Source organism: Centruroides sculpturatus, unplaced genomic scaffold, assembly GCF_000671375.1.
Source record: "Centruroides sculpturatus isolate CEXI.00-Female unplaced genomic scaffold, Cexi_2.0 scaffold234, whole genome shotgun sequence".
Classification (NCBI taxonomy): Eukaryota; Metazoa; Arthropoda; class Arachnida; order Scorpiones; family Buthidae; genus Centruroides; species Centruroides sculpturatus.
Genome location: NW_019384411.1, coordinates 284,849 through 297,820, shown reverse-complemented (window position 1 = coordinate 297,820; position 12,972 = coordinate 284,849). Strand labels below are relative to the sequence as shown.

At 28.5% G+C, this 12,972-nt stretch overlaps 1 protein-coding gene across 1 annotated transcript in view; it reads right to left on the bottom strand.

The window, feature by feature from the left end:
• LOC111619032 (mediator of RNA polymerase II transcription subunit 15-like) overlaps positions 1–12,972 on the bottom strand; it is a 47,033-nt gene that overhangs the window by 1,477 nt on the left and 32,584 nt on the right. The window contains exons 16-19 of the mRNA XM_023360672.1: positions 8,940–9,038; positions 8,768–8,865; positions 6,292–6,335; positions 1,853–2,067 (exon numbers count right to left, since the gene is read on the bottom strand). Of these exons, the coding sequence (XP_023216440.1) occupies positions 1,992–2,067; positions 6,292–6,335; positions 8,768–8,865; positions 8,940–9,038 (317 nt within the window). The 3' untranslated portion in view covers positions 1,853–1,991. The remainder of the gene's footprint in view (positions 1–1,852; positions 2,068–6,291; positions 6,336–8,767; positions 8,866–8,939; positions 9,039–12,972) is intronic.

Below are 12,972 nucleotides of genomic sequence, written 5' to 3'. Positions count from 1 at the left end.
CAGCCTAGAAAAGTTTCCAGAAGCAAGTAGCTGTAACTAGTGGTTATGAATTATGTTGGCCTAGTTTGCAACTCTAACGAGAAAAAAATCCACAACGAGTTTCTTAACTTTCCTGGAAACATTTAAAACTGCATATGGCACCACCCATTATGATATTTTATTTAAAAACTTTTTATATTTTTAATTATTATAAAATGGCAAAAAGCTTAATTTTGAGGGTATGGTTGAGTTTTATAAAAAATTATAAATGCTAATAATGAATAAAATCATCATTAAGTCTGACCCTACTTGAGATGTGACATATGACCCCCTTCTATTCCCCACTCCTCAACATTTAATTATGAAAATTTAATAGCATTAATCCCTTGCAATAAAACACAAACCTTGCCAAATTTCAGAAATTTTCAACAAAAAGCACAGAAGTTAAGATTCAAAGAGGGTGAACAAAGTCATGTCCCCTCACACAAACACACAGAGAAACCCCTGAATTTTTTTTGCATTTCTTGACCTTTCAAGGTCCAGACTATAAAAATGTAAAAATTTTGGGAGGTCATTTTTTGACTAATTGCCATATTTTTTCTCTGTTATATATAACAAAGCCAGATACGTGGTCCATCAGAAGTCCGTGATATTCCCCTTGTGGCCTGCATCTAGAAAAGGTTGCTCATCACTGATATAAACAATCCTACCAGAGAAAATAAAAAATGAATAAATAATGAAATTTACTGCAAATTTCAGTATAATGTATATATAGATTGCCTAAAAAGAAACAACTTTTACTCTAGAAATATAACTAGATGGTGCAACTAGTATTAATGGTCAAATTCAAAATTTTGAACATTATATTATCAATTGCATGCAATAGCATTTGAATCAATTCATAACAATCCTTTGTGGCATGAAATGTAAGGGTTATTTTATGACACTCATCAGAAGATTGCAATGGACAACATGTCAACATTAAGTTCTGAGTAAAACTAAAGAAAACTTTTACCAAAACATTTAAGTTACTGAAACAAGTATATGGGAATGATTGCCTGTGCCGAAAACAAGTTGATGACTGGCTTAGTCAATTCAAAGATGGCCGAGAGGCAATTAAAACTGATTCAAAAAGTGGTCATCCAAAGACATCAACTATGGACAGTAACATTGATAAAGTGCAACAAATATTAAGAAAGGATCCACACGTGATCAGTGTAATGTTGTCAGAGGAGTTGGGAGTTAAAAGACTCTGTCTGTATAATTTTATGTAATCATTTGAACAAATATAAGGTCTGCTTCCACTTTAGTTTATGCAAAAGCACTAAGTGTTAAATTTGTGTCAATACAAAACACTAAAAAAAACCACAATGAAAACAAAAAATTATTTAAATACAAAAAAAAAATAGCAATTTATATACAGTAGAACCTCGATTATCCACCCCTCCGATCAACCGACCCCCCCGATCAACCGACCGTCCTAGTCGGCAAATTTCAAATGTCCGCTAGTGATGTGGCGCTACAATAGCGACGATTATTATTTTAAAAAATTTTTGTTAGGCTTAACATCGATGAAAATTCAATGCAAAATAGGTTAATAGCGATATACTAATATACTAATATACTAATTACATGGGATATAATAATATACTACACTAATAATGGATTTTTTCATACTTTTCGGTTATCTGACTTTTCAATTATCCGACCAACCCCAGTCCCCAATTAGGGCAGATAATCGAGGTTCTACTGTAATTATCAAAGCAGTACTAGGTAAAATATCTGGCAAACTTGAGATTAAAAGTGATCTGGATTTCTGAACATGGACTAAAAATATACTTAAAATTTAAAATAAACAATGGAAAGTACTTACATAACTAAATTGTATTTAACACACCACAGGCCAACACCTCACATTAGAACTGGTAAATTGTGATATGTATGTCAAAGAAACCAAAAACATCAGCTGTGTGAAAAACTACATCTATACTGTAAGCCCACCAAATTCAAAATTAGCAGTTTACTGGTAATTCTGAGTTTCTGGAAGTTGTATATTTGGCATAATACTGTATGATGTGAAAGAAGCAACTATACGAAACATAATAAAACATATGTATGATACTACACATTCTTTTAATATGTATGGTTTGAAAAAAACAATATATATACATTAAAAACACATTATAAATATTACACATATTTGTTAAAAATTTAGTAAATAAAATATTCTATTGAATGCATGAAAATCCTAAGAATGAAAATACAATATACTACAGAGTCCTCAAACTTTTTTGTCTGTCAACTCCAAGGATTTCTTGACCTTTTATTAACCCTTTTTTTTTTACATTTATATTTAACCTTTAATATGTTTATTCTATTTTATTTGTATTTTTATGAATTTTATAATTCTCTCAATTACTTTACATATATAGAAATTTTAATAGCAAAAGTTAAAAAGATACAACATGTATGTAGCTAATTATTTTTGAATTATCTATATATATAAAAATGTGTGTGTGTGTGTGTGTGTGTGTCCTTCATGCATTACCACACCGTTTATTCGATTGACGTGAAACTTTGAGAAGTTGTTTAATATACTCCCGTGAAGGTTTGTGGCATAGTACAATTGCCATGAAGCTTTGGGAAGTTTTTTTTAATACACTCCCGCAAAGGTTTCTGGCATTTACCCTACAACAGATGGCGCGCGTTTACAAGAGCATTCGAGCACAGTGTGTTCGATCGATTTCAAATTGTGAAGACCATTTCCCCCTCCAAAAAGTATCTATATATATGCATTTATTATTTACGATATTTGTTAAAATTTTTGTTTAATCACTTTATTTCAACTTTTTTTTTGCTAATTACGTAATCGCTCAAACTATGTTAAAGCCTTAACTGTATCATGAACAACAACCGAAGTTGTAGAAGGAAATTCGCCTATTTTACCGATCTAGGGATCCCCCTTTTCCAAATTTTAATATCAACTCAAAATAATTTAAAAAGACAAATTACAATAAAACGGTTTATTATCCAACTAAGAGAAATTTCACAACACGCCAAGGAAGAGAGGAAGGAGCAATTAAATAATCAAAATTATGAAGGATTAAAAATATATATATAAAAATGGGGAATATCGCACTTCTAGCAATCTCTGCGAGTATGTGGGCTAAATTTAAAGAATCCGTGCTTCTCGCTTGGACAACTATATGTGGCCAACTAACGCGTCGGAAAACCTTTTGATTTATTCGTGTACGCACCAGATGGAAAAACAAAAAATATTGTGTATCCACAAAGCACTCAAATAAATAAATAAAATTGAAATGACACTTTGAAATGTTTTCCCGATGAAAATGAATAATAATAATAAGTTTCAATGAAAATGATAAAATGTAAATTTAATTTTATCATAATGAGTTTGCTTGAATTTCCTTTCTTCTGAGATTGCAGCAATGCGCGACAGGTAAGCTAGTTAACTATAAAATTCACAAATATGTACAGTACATCTGTTAACAGAAGAGAGCAGTTGACGACAATATATTCATTTACTACCATTTTGATTTCTTTCTTCTATTCTTCCTTTTCATAGTTTGGCAGTTGAAATTTGAGAAATGCTGGCATCCAAGTTGGATGGAATTTTTTATGGCTTTTTGAACATATTTGAACAGTATGAGAAATGTTTCTCTTCTATTAATTTGTCTGTACATCATTTATAATGTGCATTTTTTTCAAATAATCTCTTCTGCTAGCAAATTCTGACATATTTCCATTTACAAAATGTATAATTTGCAAGCTTATGCCAACTATGAAATAGAAACCTTTTTGTCACCTTTGAGAATTCCTAGTGCAATTGTATGTAGCTGTCATATGATCTAGAACATCATTTCTCAAAGTGGACAATAACACCCCCTTGTGGGCACTGGAGACTTTCAGGGGGCAGTAGAAGGCTCAGTGATTTAAATATGAGTTTTATTTCTTCTCATTGAAACATTCTTTGATCTCAGAAATAGAATATGGGTCACACTCTATCTATCCTATACATATAATAATGCATGCTTAAACATTATATTTGCAATAACTGTTTTAAGATATGCAACAGATGGTAATGTAAAAAAGGTAAGTTAAAAAATATGGGGGCACTGGATTTTTTTTAATCTTAAAGTGGGTGGTGGTTGAAATAAGTTTGAGAACCTGTAATCTAGAATATCAACTCTCTCTTTAGAATAGAAAGTAATAATCTCAGGTTTTTATGAAGACTGCATTTCTTCAACAATAGTAGAAATATGGCACCTAGATGATAACAGTAGCATTTTTTTTTTTTTCCTTCTTAGGAACATATGATACTAGGGTGAAATGTTTTTGAAAAGCATATATGCTACTAAAAACTTTTTCCTTTTCCAATATCTACAAATCTTGTCAGTAACTCTTGTCCATTTTTCTAATTGTTCCCACAATTGTCAGTTTATCATTTTAAAATAGATCCATAGCTAATTTATTATTCATAAACCATTTGTCCATTATGTTTCTGCTGGATCGAGCTGTATCTCTCGTCAAGCATTTCACCACTTCAGGCAAATTCAAAATGAAATATGGGACATTGTGTTGTTTCTCACAATAAATTTCCAAGTTGAGCATGTGGTATATATGGGAATCAACTAACAAAAATTTTGATGCCATATTTATTTGGCTTACACAGCATGTACTGATAAAAGTTGCATTTCTCACTAAATAACTCCAACATTTAATTTACTGTAAAGAATTCAGATATTACTACTACTGATTTACTTAGTCACCTTAACCAGAAAAGCAAAATCTACAGTATAATAGACTCTTAAAATTAATTTGTAAACAAAGAAATTTTACTATAGTGCAATGTATGAAGAATTTTCACAACTTTCAATGGCACTCTTAGTGAGCATAGACAAAGAAAAAGCTGTTGAGCAAGCTCATAATTGAAATTTAACATTGACAGATAACTCATAAATTATTTGCAGAAAATTGCAATACTTGGATTCATTAATGATTTTTTAAAATATTTCAAATAAAAATAAAGAAAATGAAATAGAGAATACACACTTTTAAAATTCAATAAACTAGATTAGACTGTGATTTGTTACATTTTTTTTTAATAAAAGAAAATCTAATAAATTATAACTTAAAAATATAAAATGTTATTTACTTTTTAATTATGATTCATTTTATATTTAATTTTTAATAACTGCACATTAAATACGTGTTTAATTGTAAATAAAAACTTAATAGTGAAAATTCTTGAAATATTTAATCTAGTACAATTCAATTAATTTTCATAATAATAAAGTTTTCTTTCATGTAAATTTCATGCATAAAATCAGAAAAAACAAGTTAAAATATAATGCCTGTTAGTCATGTTATTCACAAAATAAATTTAGCTTGAACTAGGGTTGTCAAATAATAGGAGTTTTCTAATAACCAGTTAGTCTATAAGCTTTCTTCCAAATAAGCAGTTAACCAATGCATTTCTTTCTTGATAGCAATAGTTTAAGTAAACAAGTGCACCTAAAAGCTCAGGAATGATTGTATTTCTAATTTTTGTTTGTATAAAAGAACAGGTAGAAAAAACTTTTTCAGTAGTAGTGGAAGTTGACTTTATTGTTACTACTTTTGCAATTGAATTTACAGCTGACTTAGAAATTTAGATTAGGATATTATTTTGATATTGGTCAGTTTAGGTAATTAATTGTAAAAATTCCTCTTTGTTTTAATTTTATTTTACAATTTAGTGCTACTATTCTAGCACTTTTTATCATTCATCAGCCTCTATTGTTTGAGTCCAATTTTGTACAAATTCTTGATTAACTATTTATGATCTCCCTTTGTAAGATCTCAATAACAGAACTAGTTATGTATTTGTATTTAAGAGAAAAGGAGGAGAGAACATTAAGTGTGATAGAAAATTTAAATGGATGCATTGTGCAATGTGGCCAAAAAATCTTTTGCCAAATAGGGAGAGAGGATATATTGAAAATTACAGATAAAAGACAATGTAAATGACTTTAATGCAGTATATAATGCAAGTTAATACTAGTATGGAGTGATGTACACCACAATACTCATCAATGCTTATGTTTAAAGTATTGGCAGCAATGCAAGACTTCACATCTCCATCACAAGTCACATGTATGATGTTCTGAAGAACAGTACTAATTCTGGTCCATCAACTCATGAAAACAATAAGAAAGTGATTATACCCATTTGGCAAGTGATTTTTTGGCCATACTGTATTTAATTTACCAAAAGGAATAACTTCCTTTATAAGTCTTAATTTAAACTTACATTGTGGATGGTTTTGGTGAACATGCTTGACGAACACTCATTTCCTAGCAGACAATATAAAGTATAAATAAATATTTTTAAATTTATAAAAAACAAATTAATTATAAATACTATCAATATTTATATGTAATATATATAAGCAATAACATATAAATAATAAAATATTTCTTTCAAAGAATTTAGACAATTGCTTTTCAAGTGCGACAGTCAGATGCAAACATATCAAAAATTATTTATTTATTAAATTTAAATATCATAAAATTAATTTATATTCAATAAAATGTGTGTCACTTTATTAAATATAAATTTATTTTTAATGTTAAAATTTAATAAATAGAAATTTTATAAAAGTGAGATTCAACTGTACAAGACAGTTGTTCATCTGGAGTGCCCAAAATTTTAATAAATATGCTTGAAAATTAAAAAACAAGAAAATATGAAAGTTTTCTCTCATTAAATCACATTTTATATTTTAAGAATTTTTTAAGAAAGTAAAAAATTTTTTGTGGGAAATCAAAGGTGAACTTTTGAAAGAGATTGTTCCACTCATAGATCCAAAAACAAAATATTTCAAAATATGATTTTTGGTAATGATAAATGCTGAATTAAGTTATTCAAGAGGTACTAATCAGAAAAACTGATTAAGAGTACTGATGTAAAATTGATAATTTGAGAGTTTTAAATGCATTCAAAACAAGTGATGTGTTATTAAAGAATGATGATGAAAAGTATAATTTATTACTTAATTATAATCAGACATGATGATTAAGTTTTCATGCTTGTGCTCAGTCCTTTATAAACAATATGAACATGTTTTGCACATTGGAACCTAACCAAAACAAAAAATTTAATAGAAAAACCGCAAAAGAAAAATGTTGCGTATGGTTTAATACTATTTTGAGAGAGTTAAAGAATTACAAAAGTAGATAAATATTTCTCAAAACAATGCTAAAAAGCATCTGCTTTTCACTTTAGTAGAGACTGCTAAAAGCTCATAAAACACAAAATGGTATTACATCTACTACTTCCAGAGCTGATGCAGATTATCCCAGAGTAAAATTTTATATCTAACGAAAATTCACATATACACCATCAATTCCTTTGACTTTTTTACTCTTGCAGACATGGTCTACAGCTCTGATAAGGTCCAAACTGTCTCAATCACAGCTGCATTTGTATCTTTTCAATATTTACAATATTTATGCCAGGTAAACTAATGTTACTAGATATTTCCATAAATAATCTCATCTTTAATATTATTAAGTGTACTTTTAGCAACACAATTTCAGGAGATAACTTTCAGTACCAAAAATAACAAGGGACTCAAACAATTCATACAACAGAATGACTAAGTTGGGAAACTATGTTAAAATTTATTTTGATTGGTGTAAAATATAATCAATTTCAAAATGTTTTAGTCCTGTGGAAAAGTCAAAAATAGACTTCCATAAGTTAAATTCAATACCAAGCTTATTAGAGTTGGTAAATCTGAAAAATCAAAAGTAATGAAGATAAAAAGAATAAAAATATCAAATTTTTGGATGCAATAATAAAAAACTGATAAATATTAAGATACTTCTAATAATTTAATTTTTATTTGAAATTTGTGACCTGAAGCAGTTCTTAGAAGACTAAAAACTTCATTTTTCTGAACTTGCACCATTCTGCTGAGTGAATACCAAGATAGGGAGTTTCTGCACTATAATATAAGCCAGTTCCTGGAGTATTTTTATTAATAAATAAATTTCTGAAATTACATTTGTTTTGCTGTCCTTCACTTTCCACAATTAAGATCAAGGTTAATTTATGGAAATATCCAGTAATAAGGTGTTTAATTTTGGTAATAAATACAGGGTTTTCCAAAAAAAACGCTGCCATTACAAATTATTGTAATTATGTTAATATGTTATTATCCAAGAACATTGTAATGCACATTAAAACATTGGAAACTGTCCAAGTTTCACATTTGCCCATTACAATATCTCAACATATGCACCTTGTGTGACATGGCACATATCCAACTGATACTCAAATTCTCCCTGCACTTGCTATAGAATTGTCACTCCTTCCACAGCAGTCACAATTCTACAGCTCCTGTAGATTATTCATCTTGCTCAATGATGAGTGATTCCAACTTTTCAAACTGCAGAATACAAAGTGTCTTCTCTATTGAGGAGCTGCCATTTTTGTTTATGGCGCCTCCTAAAGACAACAGATCACAAGACAGAATGCAGATGGGAAATGAAACTCAGCTGGTTATTGTAATTTAAAATGATAGCAAATGTTGCTATCATTTTAAATTACAATAATTTAAAATGATAGCAACATTTTGGAAGACCCTGTAGAATTAAATAAACTTAACATTTAATAATTTTTACAATTTAAATTTAATATTTAATATTAACTACACTTTTACAAGTTGTAATAAAAGTTAAAGTAATATTAATAAAAACTAACACTAACATTTTTCACATACCCACGCATCCAGTAATGATGTTACAGAAAATTTCCCAGGCATATTGCTCAATTGAGAAGATAACACTTTCTGTATGCATTGAAGGAATGGAGTAGAATCTTTAAAAATTTTAAATTAAATTAGACTTTATTATTATTTTAATATTAAAATATATAAATATGTAAATAGTAACCATATTCTTCTTTGGTTGTGTTGCAGTGAGGAGGTTTCTCTGGATAATTTTCAGGCACAGCAATTGTAATTGGAGGTACACAAGGAAGATTTTTATCATCTGAAATATAAATGAATTTAAATTGTAAAAATTATTTTAAAAAAAAGCTATAAATTTTATTTTTGTGAAATAACACTTAAAAAACAAATTTTATTTAATAGCATCAAAACTCATAAGTTCAATTAGCAATTAAAATCTCAACAAAAAAAAACAATAATAATATAATGATTTACTTTAAATTATGAAATTAATTTTTTCATGAGTTAAAATTAATCAAACTCTAATTTATTAGTTTAAATAATATAAAAATTGAATAAACTACATAAAGTTCTATAAAACTGCATGTAAATAGTAAATTTTAAACTACTAGGAAACAAAATTGAATATAAAATTATGAAATAAAACCAAAACCTGTTTTCACAGAGACTTGCTGTTTAACTAATTTTCAAATTCACTTGAATTTTGAAAATTTTTTTTGAGTAATTTGAGTTAATAATCTAATAATGTTGTATTTATTATCATTTTTATGATAATTATTTTGAAAATTGATATTAGATCTAACCCAAAGTTCTGTAAATGCAGAAATATTCCAGATTCTACAAAATAATTCTTTTAAATTTAATAAACAAGTTTATTTTTGCCTTCTAAAAGTAAGAACTTTTGAGAATTCTCTTATACATAACTCAAAAACAAAATATTTTCTACAGATGCTTCTAAATTTTTAAAAATCAATTTAAAACTGAAATTTGAAATAGCTATTCAAAGATTATCTCAGCTGTCTTTAAGATTATTTAGCAACTAAATTAGTAATAAGGATTCTTTAATAACAATTAATATACAGTACAAAATTGATTAAAGATTTCCTTGCATTAATAGAATACTAGCTGTTTTAATGTCAAAGTAATAACATTAAAACAGCTGGTAAAGTCTGTAAACAAATGTTTAAAATTTGGAATTTGAGTCAGTCTTTAAAAACAGAATGCAAAACTAAAAACAGTTTTAAAAATGCTTTGTTCTTGAATTAAGAGCTTCTGAAAATAAAAGAATTCTCAAAAATACTTAATGAAGTATATTTCACTATAAACCTATTGTCTGGCATTGATAATATGTACACAGAGCAATAAATTTATATTGTGATTTATTTGTAATCTGGTGTGACTATTCTTTTTCATCTCATAGTAGCAATGCTGGCTAATACTTAATGAAAACATTTATTTGTCTCCTAAAAGAAAGCCCAAACAAATTACAGTAGCTCTTGGTAGTGTTCTCAAACCACCAGCAAATACTCATAAATGATGATCTCCATAAATCTAAACACAGTAAAACCACAATTTAACAGACAAAATTTCCAGTTTATGTATCATATGTGAAACTTAACACACTGTTCATTTAAAAATGCTTTTTATATATAATTAAATTAACAGTTTTCTCCCCCAATCCAAGAGTTGCCACTCTTAAAAACGTTACTTATTTGTTTAGTTAAATACAATTAAAGTGTATTTTCCTAAAAATGTTTGTTTATTTTGATTTAGATCTTATGTTTATTACAGTCTCAAATCTACAGCAAGCAATAATACATTTAGAAAACTTTCCTTAAAAGTAAACTTTCCATACACACTTGATTTTAATTACACAATTATATCTACAGTAAAACCTGTCTATGGCGACCACCCATGGTTCCTTCAAAAAGTGGTCATCCAATATAGGTGGTGCTGTAATACCATATTTCTCTACGTATTTTGTACACTTTTTAGCCATTTCTACTAAGCAAAACTCGAGGTGAGCAAAAATAAACAAATTTTTTCAACGCTAGGGTATTGGTATTGTATTTTATTCTTATCGGATTACTCTATTTACAGAAGTCATCGTGATTTTATAAGACAGATTTAATACCAATATTTTAAAGATTAATACAATAGTCTCATTTTCTCGATTATAATGCACACTTTCTTTTTTCTGACTTAATTAATTCAACTTGATTGTTTTCGTTCGCTCCTCAGTTATGTGTATGTTATGTCATCGATATACAAGCACGTCGTATCTCTACATCACTTTGGTTTTGGTATTCGTTAGTTTAATCTTATTTTAACTTTAAAAATACTGTATTTTTTAATATTTAATATTTTCTTAAGTACAATAAGAAAAATTATTAATTAATAATAAAATAATTTTATTATTTTTTCTCATTATACGATTCCATTACATTCTGCGATTGTCATTGCGGAATCAAAAAAGGAAGGTTGCCTGTAAAACTGATTTTTGCATTAATGCATTTATTGTTTTATGAATATTTTGCGTGTGAAAATTATTTGGATATTATTTTTCTAAAAATATCGTGGAAATAAGGTAGGTTGATACAGAAACTATTTATCGCACATGTACTGTATATGAGCTTCAAAATTAATAAATAAATAAATATAAATAAATTTTATCAAACGATGAGATCAGCCAATTAATTGTATTGTATACAATATTTTATACCCCCAAGGAAAATACTGTTGGTCTACGGTAAAATCAGTTTCATTTTCCTACAGTTAAACTTTGCCACTAATTGCTGTTGTGATAACTTTAACTCGATCTTCTAACGACAGCGCTTTGCATTTCTTTCCTTTTTAGGACAATTTTGAACAAACTGAAATGAATTTCCTTTGTTTCTAGATTAATTCATTAACACCTGCATTTGGTGTTAATGAATTTCAAGGGTGGGAGCAGTATCCCAGGTGGGTTCGAACAAGAGTTTAGACCAGATATATTTGCGGAAGTGATCACTTATTACAGTCGTTGTATGTTGTTTCGGACCAAAAATCAATGCCCGCGGTCACGTTACACAGGTAACTTATACGAAGACTCTACGGATAAACTATTCAGTGCCAGAAATTTTTGCCCATTTTGACAGGTGCCTGTCGAATGCAGGTGGTCACCTAAGCAGTTTTCACCGTATATACATAAAAACAGATAAACTAATTAATTTTTCAACTTTTTAACATACATGTTCAGAATCCTATTTTATTATATAACTATAAATTTTCCTGTCAAGCATGACAGAATACAGTAGAGCGTCGATTTTCCGAATCAATTGGGGACTGGGGTTGTCCGGATAACTGATTTACATACGAAAAAATAGTTTAACGTATCTGATGTCGAAATTTTTATCCATTGCGTGTCGCTTCGCGTTGAATTTTCATCGATGTTAAGCCTAACAAAGACTATTGTATCGTTAAAAATTATTTTTTTATTTTGTACAAACAAAATAAATATATTGAAACATATATAAACAATAAAAAATTATACTTCAGATGTTAATTTAGTATCAAAAACGTATAATATTTGAGTAACCCAAGACACAGCCAAAGATTGAAGCGCCACAGCACTGGCGAAAATTTAAATTTGCCGATTTGAATTCTTTCGGATGATTGACGTTTCGGATGATTGACTTTCGGAAAATCGACGCTCTACTGTATTTCTATGAGAAAGTAGAGATTGAAGAATTGAGAAAAGCTTCAAATTGAGCTTGACATTGTGATGCTGTTTCTGCAGCCCTTGATAAAGTCACTCTTATTCAATGTTGCTCAAGTCGGCGTTTACGGTCTTCAGGAGTCTCGATTGTTCTTATTCTTTTAGATCTAGAATTTACCTGACCAATTTTACTCTTACATTTTCCTTTAGGCAATTTTTTTCAACATAATAGTGAGTCTTCTTAATTTCTCATTGATAAAACAAAGATGAATTGTACATACTGTATAGTACATTAGTTAGATGAGCAATAACACTTTCTAAATAACAGGCTTGTTAGATCATTACTTCCAATTGGATAATAGAATGGCACGTGGTCACTATGGAAATATTTTTAAAAGAAAATTTATATATACAAATTAAAAACAATGGAATTGGTAATAAACTTCTTAAATATACATAAACTCTAAAAATAAAATATTTCCAAAATATTAATGAGTAATAAACTCTTTATACCCGGACTTTGAGTGATTTATCAAGG